The sequence below is a fragment of the Hemitrygon akajei genome, chromosome 1 (genome assembly GCF_048418815.1).
Source record: "Hemitrygon akajei chromosome 1, sHemAka1.3, whole genome shotgun sequence".
Taxonomy (NCBI): Eukaryota; Metazoa; Chordata; class Chondrichthyes; order Myliobatiformes; family Dasyatidae; genus Hemitrygon; species Hemitrygon akajei.
The window spans coordinates 137480190-137500750 of NC_133124.1; the positions used below are offsets into that span (position 1 = coordinate 137480190).

A 20561-nucleotide genomic window follows, 5' to 3' on the forward strand; every position below is an offset into this window, starting at 1 on the left:
CATGCCAAGATGTGGAGACTTGTGTATTTGTCATAGAACATCAAACAATACAGCTCAGGAACAGTGCCTTCTGCCACAATGTTGTGCCAAACTAATTAAGATAATGACACAATCGTTTCTACCTGAACATAGTCCATGTCCCTCTCTCTGCATGTCCATGAACCCATCTCCAAGCCTCTTAAATACCTTTATTGTATTTGCCTCCACCATCTAGCCAGCAGCACATTCCAGACCGCCACCGCTCTCTGCTGTGTATTTTTTTTAAAAACAGTGCCCCTTACATCACTTTTGAACTTTCTCCCCTCACCTTGAATGCATTCCTTCTAGCAATAGACCTTTCAACCCTGAGGACAAAGGTACTGGCTGTTTACTCTATGACTTTGTATAATACTTCGCATTTGGAGTATTGTGTGCAGTTTTGTTCACCTACCTACAGTAAAGGTATAAATAAGGCTGAAAAAGTACGGAGAAAATTTACAAGTATGTTCTCGGGTCTGGAGGAAATATTGAATAGGTTAGGACTTTATTCCTTGGAACATAGAAGTTGGAGGGGAGATTTGATAGAGGTATACAAAATTATTAGGGGTATAGATAGGGTAAATGGCTTTTTCCACTGAGGTTGAGTGGAACTACAACTAGATGTTATGTGTTTGTGTGAAAGGTGAAAAGAGGAACATGAGGGGGAACTTCTTCACTCAGAGGGTGGTGAGAGTGTGGAACGAGCTGCCAGAGCAGGTGGTGCATGAGAGCTCGATTTCAATGTTTAAGAGAAGTTTGGATGGGTACGTGGATGGTAGGCATATGGAGGGCTATGGTCCTGATGCAGGTCAGTGGGGAAGTAGGTTTAAATGGTTTAGCGTGAACTAGATGGGCTGAAAGGCCTGTCTTTGTGCTGTATTCGTCTGTGACTATGACCATATCTTTGATAATTTTATAATCTTCTGTCAAATCTCCCCTCAGCCTCAGCCACTCCTTTGGCTAACCTCTCCTTGTAGCACATGCTCTTTAATACAGGCAATATCTCGGTAAATCTGTTCTGCACCCTCTTGTAGACTCCACGTCCTTCCTATAATGGGGTGACTGAAGCTGAATGCTATCTTCCAGATGCAGCCGAAACAGAGTTTTGTAAACCTGCAGCATAACTTCCTGACTCTTGACCTCAGTGCATTTACTAATAAAGGCAAATATGCCATATGATGCCTTCTTTACCACTTTCAGGGAACTATGAACTTGGATCACAAGATCCCTCTACACTTCAACACAGTTATGGGTCTTGCTATTAACATTGTACTGTCTCTTTACATTTGCTGTCCCAATGTGCAACTCTTCACATTTGGCCGGTTTAAACTCCATCTGCCATCTCTCTGCCCATATTGGCAACTGATCTATATCCTGGTGTATCCTTTGGCAAACTGCTGCAATACCCACAACACCATCAGTCTTTGTGTCATCTGCAAACTTTGTAACCCACCATCATATTTCAGAAATATCTAAGGTTCCAGTACAAATCTCTGCTGAACACCAGTAGTCCTGGACCTCTAGCGGAATAAGACTCATTAAACTCTACACTCTGTTGTAAGGATTCAGTTGCTGCATGAGTTGGGAAGAGACTTGATCCCATAATAGTTTTAAAATACTGATACTAATACTTTATTTGGGACAGAATAGTTTGAAAGAATCCTGAAATTAATTATTTTTGTGTGTCAACTATTCATATGTACAGTTTTAGAATGGAGTCTTGTTTGAGTTGTTGGATAGGTTTATAGGATTAGAAAAAATAATAATGCAGACTTCGGAGAGAGTATAGAAGAGGTTCACCAAGATGTTTGCTGAATTAGAGACTATTGAAAGGAATGCGGGGGCAAACTTGGATTGCTTTCTCTGCAGGAACAGGCTGAGGGGTGACCTGATTTATGTGTATAAATCATGAGAGACACAGGTGATCTCAAAATGGAAATGCGGAAGAGTGGGTTTTCTCTCCACCACTATTGATACTGCTCTCAGCCGCACATCCTCCATTTCCCACACGTTTGCCCTCAACCCGTACTCCCACTGCCATAAGGGGGGTGGGGATCTTTTTGTCCTTATTATCCCACAAGCTTCCGTATCCAGCACATAATTCTCCGCAACTTCTGTCATCTGCAATGGGATCCTACCACTAAACACATAATTTCTTCCCCCTACTCTCAACTTTCTGAAGAGATCACACGCTGCGCAACTCCCTTGTCTGCTCGGCCCTCCTCACTGATCTCCCTCCTGGTATTTAACCCTGCAATTGTGACAAGTGCTACATCCGCCACTACACCTCTTCTCTCAGCACCAGGGCCCCAAACAGTTCCTACAGGTGAGGTGGCACTTCCCTCATGAGTCTGCCAGGGTCATCTCTTGTATACGGGGCTCCTGATGTAGCCTCCTCTACATCGATGAGACCCAGTGCAGGTTGGGGGACTGCTTGGTTGAGGACCTCAGTCCCGTTTGCCATAAAAGCAAATCTCCCGGTGGCTACCTATTTCAGTTTAACTTCTCATTCCCATTCTGACATGTCTGTGCAAGGCCTCCTTTACTGCAGTGGTGGAGGGGCAACAACTTCTGGGTATCCTCCCAACCTGATGGCATGAACATTGGTTTCTCTAACTTGAGGTAATTTCTCCTGCATCCCTTGTTTTTCCCATTCCCCATTTTAGTTCCCCTTTCCCTCCCTTCACTTTTCACTTGCTCATCACCTCCCTCTGGTCTCTCTTATTCACTTTCTTCCATGGTACACTGCCCTCTCCTGTTAGATTTGTTTTTCATTTCTCTCTATTCCCCTCCATGGATGCTGCCTGACTTGCTGAGTTCCTCCAGCATTTTGTGTGTGTTGCTTAGGATTTTCAGCATCTGCAGCATCTCTTGTGTGTATGGAAATGTCTGATACTAGAAGGTATGCATTTAAAGTGAGAGGGGAGAAGTTTAATGGAGATGCTTTGGGGTAGGTCTTTGTTTTTACACAGCGCCTGGAGTGCATTGCCAGGGGAGGTAGGTGGAAGCAGATATGATAACAATTTCAAAGAGGCATTTGACATCTGAATATAGAGCATAGCACACTACAGTGCTTGAATAGATAGTAAATAATGGGACATGGAGCAGGTGCAGGTCGATTTGCAAATCAAATCAGCATCATACTCCGCATAAGGACCAGTTCCTGTGCTGTAGTGTTTTGTGTTTTATATTGAGATGGCAGCCATCTAACCCATTCTGACATTCCCAGTCAAAGTGTTACCCAGTCTAATCCCTCTTGTCCAGTTGAAGGCCCTAGCTGGTTAAGATCATAACATGGGTCACCAACCTTTTTTTGCACCACGGACCGGTTTAATATTGACAATATTCTTGAGGACCGGCCGGGGGGGGGGGGGGGGGGCGTTGTGGGTGTTAATATCGACTGGAATATAGGTGATAAATCAACTATAAGTGGCTAATACACTCAATTTTGTTTCGAAAAGGGTTTATCTAACAAATTTAATATTAAACACACAGCGCGAATTTTCCTCGCATGAACATAGTGATAAGTCAATTATAACTCACTTATAAAGTCAATAGCATCATAACTTTTTAAGTAATGTTTGGATATTAGACACACCACGTATATTTTCCTCGTATGAACATATAAAATCATTGCAACACACCAGTGAGAGGACAAGGTAAGGGTCAGGGGTCCCTGTACCGGGGCCGCGGCGGTCGCAGGCCGGAGAGAGCAACCGACCAAGTAAGGAGTGCGACAGAGCACGCGCCCGCCCCCTTGTAGGTAGGTAGGATTTATCGGCTGACAAAAGTTTGGTTCGAGGGATGACTTTCAATAGATTGCAGCGAGGTAGCTGCTCTGCTACTTATGAAACCCTGAGCCCGAATTAGGTCATCTGCGAATATTTTAGCACTGGGTTCCCCATGAACATTAGGTGTATTAAACAGGTTCAGACATGGCACCCATCTGTCCGTGCTCCAGGCCAGTAGCAACAGCACTTCTCGCCAGCTGCGCGAGAAGGCCGGTTACCCAAGCCAACCAGTGATCCCTGGTGCTAGGGTATCACTGCGTTTAGGCGACTAATGACCTCGCGTGCATTCAAGTTCAACAGTGGACGTGACAGGGAATGAAGAAAGGTGCAGCTGACACATATCGTTTCATATTGACAAATAATATTGTTTCATTGTGGCCTGGTAGCACATACTTTGCGGCCCGGTGGTTGGTGACCACTGCCATAACACCATCTGATATAGAAGCAGAATTAGGCCATTTGGCCCATTGAGTGTGCTCTTGCCAATTCATCATGACTGATCCATTTCCCTCTTAGCTCCAGTCTTTTTCCTTCTCCCCATAACCCTTCATGACCTGACAAATCAAGAATCTATCAACCTCTGCTTTAAATATACCCAATAACTTGGCCACTCTCTGGCTAAGGAAATTCCTCCTTACATCTCTTCTAAATGGACATTGCTCTATTCTGAGGCTGTGTCCTCTGGTCTTAGACTCTCCCTCCGTAGGAAGCATCCTCTCCACTTCTACTCTATCAAGGCATTTTAACATTTGATAGGTTTCAATGAGATCCTCCCTTAACATTCTTCTGAATTTCAGTGAGTACAGGCCCAGAGTCATCAAACGCTCCTCACGACAAGCCTTTCAATTCTGGAATCATTTTGGTGTACCTCCTTTGAACCCTCTCTAATGTCAGCACATCGATAGATAAGGGGCCCAGACTACTCTCAGTACTCCAAGTGAGACTTCATCAGTGGCTTATAAAGCCTCAACATTACATCCTTGCTTTTACGTTCTCATCCTCTTGAAATGAATACTAACATTGCATTTGCCTTCCTCACCACCGACTCAACCTGCAAGCTAATCTTTAGGGAATCCTGCACAAGACTCCCAAGACCCTTTACACCTCGGACTTTTGAGTGTCCTCTCCACTTGAGCACACACGCAAGTATTGTTTTAGTTTGAGAAGGGTTTCTGCATCCATCGCCCACCTAGCTGTGCCACTTTCTTTTCATAATCTTCCTCTCCATCCTTTGTCCTGATGCTGAGGTTTGGTATGAAATGTCAAGTGTTGCTTGTAGTGCTGAGTCTCCAGTGCTTCAGATTCCAATCTTTGTATTCTCTTGTGTCTCCACTGTTGATTCACTCTTTTCTCATCGCTAAAGTTGTTTCAGGCAGGTATCTTTGAAAACTTTCTTCAGCATGTTCTCAAATATAATCACATCTTTCCTGTACTAAGATGACCAGATCTATACCCAATATTCTTAATATATTTTAAGAATGGAATGTATCCTGTGTGCATTTCTCATTATTTTAATGATTCGTGTTGCTGCCTTTAAAATGGGTAAACAAATTCTAATGGCCCCTCTGTTCCTTCTTAGCACTCATTATTCTCCTAATCATTTATTTAGCCCCTTACCTTGTGGCAACACCTCAACAGCATTACCTCACAGATTCATTACTGTAGATGATGCCTGACCTGCTGAGTTCCTCCAGCATTTCGGGTGTGTTAGTTCGTTTTCCATCTAGTTAGCCTCCAACCTGATGGTATAGATTTTCTATTCCCTACTCTGGCCTCTTGCCTCTTCTCCTCACCTGCCTATCACCTCCCCGGGTGTCCTTCCTTCCCTTTCCTCCATGGTCCACTCTCCTTTCCTATCAGATTCCTTCTTTCCCAGCCCTTTTTTTTTACCTTCACCACACATCACCTCCCAGTTTCTTACCTCATTCCCCCCCCCCACTTCCTTCTTCCCTCCCATCTGGCTTCACCTATCACCCTCCACCTTCTAGCTTGTCCTCTTTCCCCTCCCCCCATGTTTTTTATTCTGGTATTTTCCCCCTTCCTTTCCCGTTCTGAAGAAAGTTCTTGGCCCGAAACATCAACTGTTTATTCCTCTCCGTAGATACTGCCTGGCCTGCTGAGTTTGTCCAGCATTTTGTGTGTGTTTCTTTAAATTCCATTTGCCATTTTTCTGTCAGACCAGCCAAGTCATAAGGTCATGCACTGAAACAGGCCTTTGACATACCAGGTCCCATCATTACTCATCTACACTCATCTCATTTACCAGCACCGTAGACTTAGGCTGTCACAATAGTGCAATGCTGTTATAGCGTGGGGCATCGGAATTCAGCATGCAGTTCTGGTATCCTCTGTAAGAAGTTTGTACGTCCTTCCCGTGAGTGCGTGGGTTTGCTCCATCTGCTCCAGTTTCTTCGCACAGTTCAAAGACGTGTGGGCTAGTAGGGTAATTGGTCATTGTAAATTGCCCTAGGGTTAAATAGGTGGGTTGCTGGCCGGTGTGCCTAGTTGGTCTAGAAAGGCCTGTATCTCTAAATAAATAAAATACCCCATATTCTTCTATGCCAAGGCTTGTCCAGATGGCATAGCTGTGGTGATACAGACACAAGATTCTGCAGATGTTGATCAACACACACACAAAAGGTTAGAGGACCACAGCAAGTCATAGCATCTATGGTCGACATTTCAGTCTGAAATCCTTCTTATGGGCTCAACACACAGCTTGAACCCCACATCATTAAGTTCGCCAATAATAGAACCGTGGTGGGTCTCATCGGCAAGAACAATGAGTCAGCTTACAGAGAGGAGGCGCAGCGGCCAATGGGCTGGTGCAGAGCCAACAACCTGTCTCTGAATGTGAACAAAACAAAAGAGATGGTTGTTGACTTCAGGAGGGCACGGAGCGACCACTCCCCGCTGAACATCGACGGCTCCTCGGTAGAGATCGTTAAGAGAATCAAATTTCTTGGTGTTCACCTGACAGAGAATCTCACCTGGTCCCTCAACACCAGCTCCATAGCAAAGAAAGCCCAGCAATGTCTCTACTTTCTGCGAAGGCTGAGGAAAGTCCATCTCCCACCCCCCATCCTCATCACATTCTACAGGGGTTGTATTGAGAGCATCCTGAGCAGCTGCATCACTGCCTGGTTCAGAAATTGCACCATCTTGGATCGCAAGACGATAGTGAGGTCAGCTGAGAAGATCATCAGGGTCTCTTTTCCCGCCATTACAGACATTTACATTACACACTGCATCCGCAAAGCAAACAGCATTATGAAGGACCCCACGCACCCCTCATACAAACTCTTCTCCCTCCTACCATCTGGGAAAAGGCACCGAAGCATTCGGGTTCTCACGACCAGACTATGTAACAGTTGTAAAGGGGGTTTCTTCTTTTTTCTTTGTTACTGTGTATGTAATCAAAATGGCTTCTTTGTTTTGTTAAAAGCAGAAATGCTTCTTTGTTGCGAGAGAGTGCTGGAAGCTTGTTTGGGTTAAAATTTACTGATAACGAGAATTGTATTCCTTTGTAAACCAATTGGGATTAATGTTGTTCTTTCTTCTGAGTCTGTAAGCTATTGTTGGCGGGCTTTTGGGGAGATCGGCGCGAGGGGTTGAGAGAGAGAGGACGCGATGCTGTAAACTGGGCGAGGAACGGACTCCAAGTGGGGGGGGGGGGGGGGGTCCAAGGCCAGGAGGTACTCCGAGGAGAGGAGATAAAGCTAGATGTGCTTGGTTGACCACTTCGGGTGGTCCTAAGCTGCGAGTCGAGGAGTTCGGAGGGGATCGAATGGTGGCCAGAAGACTTCAGTAATTGAGCTCCAGTGGTTGTGCACGAAGTGGTTTGGACTTTGATAAGTTTGGCGCCTTTTCTTTATTGTTTTTCCTTCATATATACTGTATCGTTATTAATCACTTAGTTATAGTAACCTTTATAAATTGTACTCATTTAATTGCATATGGTGTACTATCTGATTTTGGGCGAGGTGGGGACATCACACAGCATCCACACCAGCTGATTACCCAGTTTGGCGGGGCCGAAGGCTGCTACCCCTAGATGAGAACGAGCTGAGCGAGCCTGAGGCGACCCGGGGGGTTACACAGTTTCTTCCCCCAAGCTATCAGACCTCTCAACACCTAGAGCCTGGACTGACACCAGCTTACTGCTTTCTACCGTGCCTGTTGTCTTGTTTATTATTTATTGTAATGCCTGCACTGTTTTGTGCACTTTATGCAGTCCAGGGTAGGTCTGTAGTCTAGTGTAGTTGTTTTTTGTGTTGTTTTTTTATAGTTCAGTGTAGTTTTTGTACTGTTTCATGTAGCACCATGGTCCTAAAAAACGTTGTCTCATTTTTACTGTGTACTGTACCAGCAGTTATGGTCGAAATGACAATATAAAGTGACTTGACTTGAATGCTGATGCAGCTGGTTGTGCTGTACATAGACTTGAAGTGCCAGAGATCCACCCGGGTTCCATCCTGACTTGTCTGTATGGAGTCTGAATACCAAGAGGTGGGCAATGGTCAGTGCAGACCTTGTGGGCCAAATGGCCTCTTTTCATGCTGCATCTTTCTATGATAAAATTCAATTACAATAACTAATGCCCTCTTACTGAAACCTGTGGAACTGCAGTCACAATACCCTTTATTTCATCCAGCACCTATTTTAGATCTAATCTGCAATTCTCCCTTGGATCCTGTGAACGTATACTTTGTTCAATGACCTGGTTTACTTCAAGCATTACTGTGTCCACCCAAGAGGACAGGACAGGGGATGACTTGGTTTAACCTGACAGGAGCTTAGGACTCACCCAGTATCTATTTAAGCTTCGATCAGTATTAACCATTCAAGTGTCAAGTGAGGCTTGAATCCAAGGCTTTTTAAGTTAGTAGCTGTAGCATATAGGACAGCGTTTTGCATTCGTAACACATTTCCCACAACCAGTTGCTTGTGTTTGGAAGTGAAAGGAGCTGTCTGTGAAATCGCACAATGCTGGAGGAACTTAACCGGTCAGGCAGCATCTATGGATGGGGACAAAACAGTTGAGGCTTCAGGCTGGGACCCTTCATCAAGGCTTAGGAGCTGTGAGGAAGGGTCTCAGTCCTAAATGTCAAATGCATTTTCCCCTCCAGCATCTTGTGTGTTGCTCAAGATTTCCAGCAACTGCACAAACTTTTTCTATGGATTCAGTTGTTTTCCACTTTCAAGTCTTTGCGCTCTAATTCTTGACCCTCAGATCACCAATCCATTACTGTATTCTCAGACCCCTGCCCCTGTCTTTGATGTGGTAATCACTATTAAAACCACTGATGTGTCTTAGGATGGCTGCTCCACCTTTCACGATTCTTGTCTCTAGCCTGTACGTCTGAGGTATGTGTTTAGATCTGGGAGGCCCTGCGCAGTACTGCTGCAAGCTGTTCTGCTGTGAAAACCTCCCACCTATCAAAACAGGAGGATGTTATGTTTTCAAACCATTACATTCAAAGGAAAAATTGGGAGTCCGAAATGTGGTGTAACCTTTGAGTTTACTTTAAGTGAGGTGTGCTCGTATCATGTGTTAGTGTGATGACGTATGCAATTCACATATTTATACATATTACCTGCACTGAATTATTTAAATGAACAAGAATGCTTAATCAACCTGTGTATATGTACAAGAATCTCAAATATTTCCAACATATTAAATAGATAAGACGTTATAGGTTTTAGCAGAGTGGAAGCAATGACAATATGAAAGGAAAGTTATTTTTAATACAGGAAGTGGTTGATATCCGAAACAAACTGAAATCAAATGGGATATCTTAGTTTAAGAGAAGAATTGAATGGGACTGACACTCATCTGATGTGGGCAAACAGGATCAATATAGGTGAACAAAGGAGTCAGCATGCCCATGGTGGCCAAAGGCCTTTCTGTACTCTAGGCCTCTGGATTGCAAAGATAATGCTTGGCTTCTAATTTCATTTTTTAATCTCTCATTTTCATTTTCAGTGTGAGGAGCAATTGGATTTGTTGTTGCTCTGATTAAGGCCATCCGTCCTGCTGCGTTCTTCCACTGAGCCAGACTTCTAGTGCTGCTCTGAAAGCTTGTCTGTCACTAGTTACTCACCGGTCTGCAATTGTGCTCAATCTGCATTCATACTGTTGATTCCCCATTCCCTATTTGTATTATACTACAGACTAGCCAACTTCACTGTCTGCCATAAACTGTTTCCATTAGAGTTTTGACCTCACAGGAAATAAAAAGATTGAGCAGGAAATTTTAGAGTTAAGATAATGTGATACATACTGTCTTGTTTTCATTTGTAGAATTTCTGCCAACTACTTACTGCAATTATGGGCCTGATCTGCAAACCACAAGAAGATTCTGGTACTTATTGTCCTTCCATAATTGCCCCTCAACAATTTTGGAAGTGTATGTAGCTCAGTTTAGGTAAAGGATGACATATTTTCTGGAGGAGAATCACCTCATATTCTGTTTTGGTAGCCTCTAAACTGATGGATTGAACTTAAAACTCTTAATCTTCCACCAGAACATCTCTAACTTCCAATAATTTCCCCTTCCCCCCTTCCCCCCAACTCTGGCCTCTTCTCTTTATCTACCTATCACTGCCCCCATTGCTCACCTTCCTTCCCTTTCTCCCATCTACTCTCCTATCAGATTCCTCCTTTTTCAGCTCTTTACCTTTTCTACCTATCACCTCCCAGCTTCTTACTCTGTCTCCCCTTATCCAGCCACCTGGCTTCACCTATCATCTTTTAGCTTGTACTCCTGTCCACCTCCCTCCCCCCCAACCTTATTCTGGCTTCTTTCCCCTTCCTTTCTAGTCCTGAGGAAGAGTCTTGGCCTGAAACTTCGACTGTGGATTCATTTCCATAGATGTTGCCTGACCTGACGAGTTCCTCCAGCATTTTGTGTGTGTTGCTCTTAATAGACAGCATCTGCAGAAACTCACGTGTTTAAGATTTTCATCTGTGTTTGACACAGGGGAACATGGTGGGTTTTATGACAGTCCAGCAGTTGCGTGGTTACCAGTATCCAAAACTATCTTTTGATTTTAAGGAAGTCCAAATTTATTTAATTACTTGAATTTAAATTCCCCAGATACTGCAGTGGAATTCAATTTTGTTTCTGAATCAATTGTAGAATTCTACTCCAGCAAATGTGTTGTACCTAATTTAGGAAGCAGAATGTGCCCAGTAGTTAAGAAACTATTTACTGTTGGTTTCTGGTCAAAAGGTGTCCTGAGCAGCAGAATAATTTCTTACTTACCAATCAATGGGCTGTCTACATCTCAACAGCCCAGTCACTGGTAAAGCTAAACCCTCATTCTACAGCTGAGTGCTAGAATCTCAAGAATCTCTCGTATTGTAAATGGCAATGAAGATTGTAAATATTTGCCCAAAACTGCAGTGGAAAAGGCAGAGGTAATATTGGCCAACAATTAAATGAAAGCAGAAGCTGGCCTGAATATATCTTAAAGTATTTTCAAAATGTTCTGAATTCCTCACAGATGACTGAAAAGGAAGTTCTACTGATGTTCAAAGTTAAAAGTTCAAAGTACATTTATTATCAAAGTAGGTATACATTATACAACCTTGAGATTTGTCTCCTAACAGGCAGCCACAAAACAAAGAAACCCAATAGAACCCATTGAAAAGAAGACTCAAACACCCACTGTGCAAAGGGAGAGAAAAACAGATCGTGCATACAATAAAAGCAAGTAGACAGCGTTTAGAACTGAAGTTGACAATGCCAGGAATCACTGCAGCCCATCCAGAATCCCACTAGTTGCAGGCTACAGCCTCAGTCCAGCACAGACGAGCAAACCCCACAGGGCAGCGATCCAAACCAGCCCGATTATCGTCTCCAAACCCGCCAATTTCAATCTGGCCTGGCACTTAAATCGTCCAAACTCGGGTCACTCCTTGCTCTCTGCCGCTTTGATATGAGCAGAGTGATTCCATCACTGTTTCCTTTTTTTATGGTCCTGCATGAGACCACTCCCCAACATAAAAACTGGCCTATCTGGAAAATGAAATAGGTGACACACATAGTCCACATGGACATGCCAGGAAAGTTGACAGAACATCAGAAGTAGAAGCTGGAGTGGGCCAGCTGGAACGTCGAACCTGCTCTGCCATTCAGTGCATGCAGCTCCGCCTGCCTCCCCCTTCCCTATAATCCTCAATTCCCCAGTTATGCAAAGATCTATCTTACTGTGCCTTAAATATATTTAATGAGGTAGCTGCCATTTATATAATAATCTAATCTTCTATTGTGGATGACCTCACATTTATCAATGTTGACTGCCATCTGCCAGATCTTTACCTATCTATGTCACTTAACCTATCTATATCTCTGCAGATGCTCTGCAATTGCTGTACAATTTGCTTTTCCACTTAATTTAGTGTTATCAGCTAACTTACTTCTGTTTTATTTTTATTTACTGAACGGAGATGGCGGAAGAAGAGTTCAGCGTCATGGTGTACGCGGAACTCGCTGAGGTGTGGGCGAAGGGGGACAAAGCTGAGGCCCTTACTGAGGACAGAGCGCTCTGCCTCAGAGAGTTGAAGGTCAGAGGGAATGTCGGAGGGTATGCCATGACGCTGAACTCTTCTTCCACCGGCTCCGTCTCTGAGCCTACTTCTTTGACAAGGACTCTCCTACCCCCACCGATGACCCCTTCTCCCGTCTTCAACCCTCCTCCTCTTCATAGACACCCCACTCTGGTCTTCTGCCTGCTCTGGATCTCTTTATTGCTAATTGCCAAAGGGACATCAACCATCTCGACTTCACACCCTGTTCCAATTCCAAACTCACTCCTTCTGAACGCTCTGCTCTCCGCTCCCTCCGCACCAATCCCAACCTCACTATAAAACCAGCTGATAAGGGGGAGCTGTTGTTGTCTGGCGTACTGACCTCTACCTGGCCAAGGCACAGTGACAGCTCTCTGATACCTCCTCTTATTTACCCCTTGATCATGACCCCACTAAGGAGCTCCAGGCCATTGTCTCCTATACCATCACCAACCTTATCAGCTCTGGGGATCTCCCATCCACTGTCACCAACCTCATAGTTCCCACACCCCGCACTTCCCGTTTCTACCTCCTACCCAAGATCCACAAACCTGCCTGTCCAGGTAGACCTATTGTCTCAGCTTGCTCCTGCCCCACCGAACTCATTTCTGCATACCTTGACACTGTCTTATCCCCCCTTGTTCAATCTCTTCCCACCAATGTTTGTGACACTTCTCATGCTTTGAATTTTTTCAATGATTTTAAGTTCCCTGGCCCCCACCGCCTTATTTTCACCATGGACGTCCAGTCCCTATATACCTCCGACCCCCACCGAGATGATCTCGAAGCTCTTCGCTTCTTTTTGGATTCCAGACCTAACCAATTCCCCTCTACCACCACTCTCCTCCGTCTAGCGGAATTAGTTCTTACTCTCAATAACTTCTCCTTTGGCTCCTCCCACTTCGTCCAAACCAAGGGTGTAGCCATGGGCACCCACATGGGTCCCAGTTATGCCTGCCTTTTTGTTGGCTTTGTGGAACAGTCCATGTTCCAACTCTATACGGGTATCCATCCCCCTCTTTTCCTTCGTTACATCGACGACTGCATTGGCGCTGCCTCCTGCACGCATGCTGAGCTCGTTGACTTCATTAACTTTGCCTTCAACTTTCACCCTGCCCTCAAATTTACCTGGTCCATTTCCGACACCTCCCTCCCCTTTCTTGATCTTTCTGTCTCCATCTCTGGAGACGGCCTATCTACTGATATCTACTATAAGCCTACAGACTCTCGCAGCTACCTGGACTATTCCTCTTCCCACCTTGTCTCTTGCAAAAAGGCTATCCCCTTTTCACAATTCCTCCGTCTCTGCCGCATCTGCTCTCAGGATGAGGCTTTTCATTCCAGGACGAAGGAGATGTCTTCCTTTTTTAAACAAAGGGGCTTCCCTTCGTCCACCATCAACTCTGCTCTCAAACGCATCTCTCCCATTTTCCGCACATCTGCCCTCACCCCATCCACCCGCCACCCCACTCGGGATATGGTTCCCCTTGTCCTTACCTACCACCCCACCAGCCTCCTGGTCTAACGTATAATTCTCCGTAACTTCTGCCACCTCCAACGGGATCCCACTACCAAGCACATTTTTCCCTCCCCCCCCCCCCTCTGCTTTTTGCAGAGATCGCTCCCTATTCAGCTCCATTGTCCACTTGTCCCCCCCAAACCTTCCCACCGATCTCCCTCCTGGCACTTATCCTTGTGAACGGAACAAGTACTACACCTGCCCTTACACTTCCTCCCTCACCACCATTCAGGGCCCCAGACAGTCCTTCCAGGTGAGGCGACACTTCACCTGTGAGTCGGCTGGTGTGGTATACTGCATCCGGTGCTCCCGATGTGGCCTTTTATATATTGGTGAGACCCGACGCAGACTGGGAGACCGTTTCGCTGAACACCTATGCTCGGTCTGCCAGAAAAAGCAGGATCTCCCAGTGGCCACACATTTTAATTCCATGTCCCATTCCCATTCTGATATGTCTATCCATGGCCTCCTCTATTGTCAAAATGAATCCAAACTCAGGTTGGAGGAACAACACCTTATATACCGGCTGTGTAGCCTCCAACCTGATGGCATGAACATTGACTTCTCTAACTTCCGTTAATGCCCGTCCTCCCCTTCTTACCCCATCCTTGACGTATTTAGTTGTTTGCTTGTTCTCCATCTCCCTCTGGTGTTTTCCCCCCTCCCCCTTTCTTTCTCCCAAGGCCTCCCGTCCCATGATCCTTTCCCTTCTCCAGCTCTGTATCACTTTCGCCAATCACCTTTCCAGCTCTTAGCTTCATCCCACCCCCTCCGGTCTTCTCCTATCATTTAGCATTTCCCCCTCCCCCCACTACTTTCAAATCTCTTACTATCTCTCCTTTCGGTTAGTCCAGACAAAGGGTCTTGGCCCGAAACGTCGACAGCTCCTCTCCCTATAGATGCTGCCTGGCCTGCTGTGTTCCACCAGCATTTTGTGTGTGTTGTTGTTTGAATTTCCAGCATCTGCAGATTTCCTCGTGTTCGCTACCATGCCGCCTGATACACTACACAAGTATACCCCTCTCACCCCTTACAAATGTACGAGGGGTGATTTGATAAGCTCGTAGCCGAAGGTAGAAGGAGATGAGTTATACAGCTCTCGTTACATGCACATGCAGTTCAACTCTGAGTGACTATGCAGAAAGTTTGAAGTTAATAACTCATCGGGTGATTGATAAATTTGTGGCCTCAGGTAGAAGAAGATGAGTTATTAACTTCAAACTGCTGTGGACACTTTCTGGAGGTCCAAGATCCGTATGCTCCACGACTGCTGGACTAAGTGTGTAAATGTAGGAGGGGACTATTTTGAAAAATAAATGTGCTACGTTTCCTAAAATTGACTCCTTCTACCTTGGGCCATGAACTTATCAATCACCCCTCGTATGTCGTGAACAGTTGTGGGCCCAGCACCAGCCCCGCGGCACTCTGCTTAACATTGACTTGACAACCAGAGAACAGACAAACAGACATACTTTATTGATCCCGAGGGAAATTGGGTTTTGTTACAGCCGCACCAACCAAGAATAGTGTAGAAATATAGCAATATAAAACCATAAATAATTAAATAAAAATAAGTAAATTATTCCAAGTGGAAATAAGTCCAGGACCAGCCTATTGGCTCAGGGTGTCTGACACTCTGAGGGAGGAGTTGTAAAGTTTGATGGCCACAGGCAGGAATGACTTCCTATGACGTTCAGTGTTGCATCTCGGTGGAATGAGTCTCTGGCTGAATGAACTCCTGTGCCTAACCACTGCATTATGGAGTGGATGGGAGACATTGTCCAAGATGGCATGCAACTTGGACAGCATCCTCTTTTCAGACACCACCGTCAGAGAGTCCAGTTCCACCCCCATAACATCACTGGCCTTACGAATGAGTTTGTTGAACTCATTCAACACCCATTTATCTGAACTCACTGCTCTTTATTGATTAACAATGCTAATATATCATCCCTAATTTACCTGATGCATCCTTAATCTTATGGATAAGTCTTTCATGCAGTACCTTATCAAAAGTTGCTGGAAATCCAACTATACAACAGCTGTTGAAGCCTGTCACCAACACCAGACAGAATGCATCCAAGGATACGGAGGAAAATGAGGGAGAGGGTTCGTGTGGGCACTCCCATAAACTTCCAAATCTTTGGAATCAAATATGGATCCAGACAACTGGGGAGTGGCAAGTGTTGTTCAACAAGCTCGGCAACCCCTGTGCAAACAGTTTAATCTTGGTAATGGGAAATTTTTAGAAACATCAAAGCAGAGCAGGATTAAGGAAAACTCTGTAGATTATAAAGCAAACCACCTTGAACCAATTTCATGCAAGTAACGGAGGGAATTGATATGGATAACATAGCGGTTATGTGGGGATTTCCAGAAGGCTTTTGATAAGGAGCCATGTAAAAGGCTTATCAGCAAGGAGGAGGCACATGACATAAAATGGGACTTTGACAAGGAAATAAAGCAGTAAACATGGTGAATAGACACATAAAGGGTCTTGGCCTGAAACGTCAACTGTTTACTCTTTTCCATAGATGCTGCTTGGCCTGCTGAGTTCCTCCAGCATTTTGTGTGTTTTGCTTTGGATTTCCAGCAGCTGCAGTTTTTCTCTTGTTTGCCATGGTGAATAGTTGTTGGCCTGGCTGCAGTAAGATGTATCATAGTGTTCTGCAGGGATCAGTGTCAGGTTATTAGTTTTGTTAAAGTATTAGAATTACAAGTGCAAGCTGTTATTTCTAAATGTGCAGGTGACACCAAACTTGTCAGAATTTTAAATTACAAAGAAGATGGTGACAGATTACAACAGGAAGTAGACAAGCTGGCGGAATGAGCACATTTGCAGCAGATAAAGTTTAAAGCAGAGAACTGTGATGGCACAAGATAGGGTGAATGCACCCAGTCCTTCCTTCCCAGGTCAGTGAATCTAGAACTCGAAGGAGAGTTAAGTTGAGAGGGGAAAGATAATAGGAACTTGAAAGGTAACTTTTCTTTTGAGAGGGTGCAACTTTTTTCCCACTGCCATCAAATTTCTGAATGGACGTTGAACTCACGAACACTAACTTTCTACTAGTACTTTTTGCACTAATACTTAATTTAACTACGATATATTTACTGTAGTTCGCAGTTTTTATGTGTTGCAATGTACTGCTGCCGCATAACAACACATTTCGTAATATACGCTGGTAATATTGTACCTGATTCTGATTGAGTTGCCAGAGGAAGTGGTTGAGGCAGGTACAATAACACTTTTAAGAGAGAGTTGAGCAGGTCTGTGGATAGGAAAGGTTTCAAAAGTTATTGGCTGCACATGGCCAAATAAAACTAGCGTGGATGGGTCTCTTGGATAGCATTGACCAGCAGGGCTGAAGGGTCTGTATCTATGCTGTAGCCCTCTCTGACAATATGCATTAGAGTGATAGAGTTGTACAGCATGGACTAAAGCCCCCTTAGCCCATTCTTCCAAACTGGCCAAGGTTTCTTCTTGAGTTAATCCCAATAGCCTGCATTTGACCCTTCATCATTCTGAATCTTTTGAGCCTCTCTAAATGTCAATTACTTTGTAATTGTACCACCTCTGCCACTTCCTCTGGCAGCTCTTCCCATGTACATAACAACCACTGAGAAAACCTTGTCTCTCAGGTTATTTTAAATTGTTTCCTTCTCTCCTTAAACCATTGCTTTTACATTTCCTTGCCCTGGGGAGGAAAAAAAATTGTGATCATCTTCACTGTCTGTGCCCCTCAAAATGTTATAACCTCTTGAAGGTCACCTTTCAGCTTTTATTGTTCCAAGGAAAACTGTACCAGCCTGTTTGGGTTCTCCTTGTAGCTCAGAGCTTCCTGTTCAGGCAACGTTCCTGTGAATCATTTCTGTCCAGTCCCAATAACATTCTTGAGAATTTTTTCTGCACCCTCTCTAGCTTAATCACATAGTGTGGTGACCAGAACTGCACAGAGTTCTTTAAGTGCTGCCCAACAAACGATTCCAACAACTGAAACATGACCTGAGAATTGGGGTGGTGAAGATCTCAGACCCTGTACCACCATGACATCTTAAAAAAATTATTTTTCAACCATGCTGTTACGTGACAGACCAAAGGGAAAGAAAGGTGAGAGTTTGCAAAGTGCTCTTGTACCATGTAATTTGTATGAAAATCACTGAATCAGAATACATTTGAGAAAGTATCAATGCTTGGATGTTAAGGGAATTGAGGGATAATCTCGGTGACTGGTGGCACCGTTACAATGGGCTGAATGGTCTCGCGCCTGCTAATGTTCTTGTGATGTATTCAATTAATGATTATCATTGACACTGGCAGAAATTTTGACCAGAGTAAGTAACATGGAAGATCTTTTTACAGTATCTAGAAGTATGTATTTTAAAATGTCATTTAATTTTTAGGCATGTGCACATCGTTGGAAGAACGTCCACTATGAGAATGATCACATCCTGCCCCACGGTGCCTGCTACATCATTCCACCTAATTTATCCCCAAAAACTAAAGAGTTGCTCCCCTGCTACCAAGGTAAAGCACTGCTGTAATGTTGGTCAAATGTAATCAAACTAATTCGGGATATCGCAATCAAAAACTGTGTGGCAAAGACAACTGGATTTAGACTCTGGTGGCAAAATGGTGACTGTGGGTGTTTCACAGGATAATCCAGATCACAACTGCATTTAATTGAATGGCTTGGGGACTGCAAGTTCTGCATGCCAGTGTTTGCATGGGCCAGGTTCAAATTTATCGAGTGAACCCATTTTTTTTCTACGTGTACGTGTTGCAATCTTAATAAGTGAACTGTGCTGCATTGAAAGTGCCACGTAGGGTTATACAAAATATGGACAGGAGTTGTCCATTTAGTCACTCAATCCACCTCTAGCTTTAAACATGATTATGGCTGGTCTGATTGCCAATGAATTGCAATCCTTAAATAGGCAACCCTTGTTTTCAACAACCTTAGTTCAAAGGGAAACCTTGTTACGTTTGTCTTGCCAAGCAACCTAGAAATATGGAGTCATACAACAGTGTAGTACACAAACAGGCCCTTTTATGCTATATACTCCATGCTGAATCATTTAAACTGTTTACACCCTTCAATCCCTTCGAGTTCTGCATAGCTACGTTCCAATGAGACAGGGAAAGGATGGTAGGGTACTGGAACCGTGGTGTACAAAGGCTGTTGTAAATCTGGTCAAGGAGAAAAGAAGGGCTTATGAAAGGTTCAGAAAACTATGTAATGATAGAGATCTAGAAGATTATAAGGCTAGCAGGAAGGAAGGGCAAGAGGATAAGACGTGAGAGAATAGGACCAATCAAGTGTGACAGTGGAAAAGTGTGTATGGAACCAGAGGAGATTGCAGAGGTACCGGTACTTAATGAATACTTTGCTTCAGTGTTCACTACGGAAAATGATCTTGGCAATTGTAGGGATGACTTACAGTGGACTGAAAAGCTTGAGCATATAGATATTAAGAAAGAGGATCTGCAGTTTTTGGAAAGCATCATAGAACGATAGAACTTTACAGCACAGAAATAGGCCTTTTGGCCCTTCTTGACTGTGCCGAACCATTTTCCTCCCTAGTCCCACTGACCTGCACCTGGCCCATATCCCTCCATACACCTCTCATCCATATACCTGTCCAAGTTTTTCTTAAATGTTAAAAGTGAGCCTGCATTTACCACTTCATCTGGCTGCTCATTCCACACTCCCACCACTCTCTGTGTGAAGAAGCCCCCCCCAAATTTCCCTTTAAACTTTTCCCCATTCACCCTTAACCCATGTCCTCTTTTTTTTTTCTCCCCTAGCCTCAGTGGAAAAAGCCTGCTTGCATTCACTCTATCTATACCCATCATAATTTTATACACCTCTATCAAGTCTCCCCTCATTCTTCTACGCTCCAGGGAATAAGGTCCTAACCTATTCAACCTTTCTCTGTAACTCAGTTTCTCAAGTCCCAGCAACATCCTTGTAAACCTGCTCTGCACTCTTTCAACCTTATTAATATCCTTCCTGTAATTCGGTGACTAAACCTGCACACAATACTCCAAATTCGGCCTCACCAATGCCTTATACAACCTCAACATAACATTCCAACTCTTATACTCAATACGTTGATTTATAAAGGCCACTGTACAAAAAGCTCTCTTTACTACCCTATGATGCCTACTCTGTGATGCCACTTTTAGGGAATTTTGTATCTGTATTCCCAGATCTCTCTGTTCTACTGCACTCCTCAGTGTCCTACCATTTACCTTGTATGTTCTACCTTGGTTTGTCCTTCCAAAGTGCAATACCTCACACTTGTCTATATTAAACTCCATCTGCCATTTTTCAGCCCATTTTTCCAGCTGGTCCAGATCCCTCTGCAAGCTTTGAAAACCTTCCTCACTGTTCACTACACCTCCAATATTTGTATCATCAGTTGGATAAGTCTCCGAGACCGGAAGAGATGTACTCCAGGCTACTGTGGGAGGCAAAGGAGGAGATTGCTGAGCCTCTGGCGATGATCTTTGCATCACTAATGGGGAAGATGTTCCGGAGGACTGGAGGGTTGCAGATGTTGTTCCCTTATTCAAGAAAGGGAGTAGAGATAGCCCAGGACATTATAGACCAGTGAGTCTTTTTTCAGTGGTTGGTAAGTTGATGGAGAAGGTCCT

The 20561-nt window shown here is 44.3% G+C and overlaps 1 protein-coding gene across 1 annotated transcript in view; it reads left to right on the forward strand.

Moving 5' to 3' along the window:
• The window catches only part of itga9 (integrin, alpha 9), a 425264-nt gene that overhangs the window by 45653 nt on the left and 359050 nt on the right, over nt 1–20561 (forward strand). Inside the window, exon 4 of the mRNA XM_073052451.1 lies at nt 18305–18428. Coding sequence (XP_072908552.1) covers nt 18305–18428 — 124 coding nt within the window. The remainder of the gene's footprint in view (nt 1–18304; nt 18429–20561) is intronic.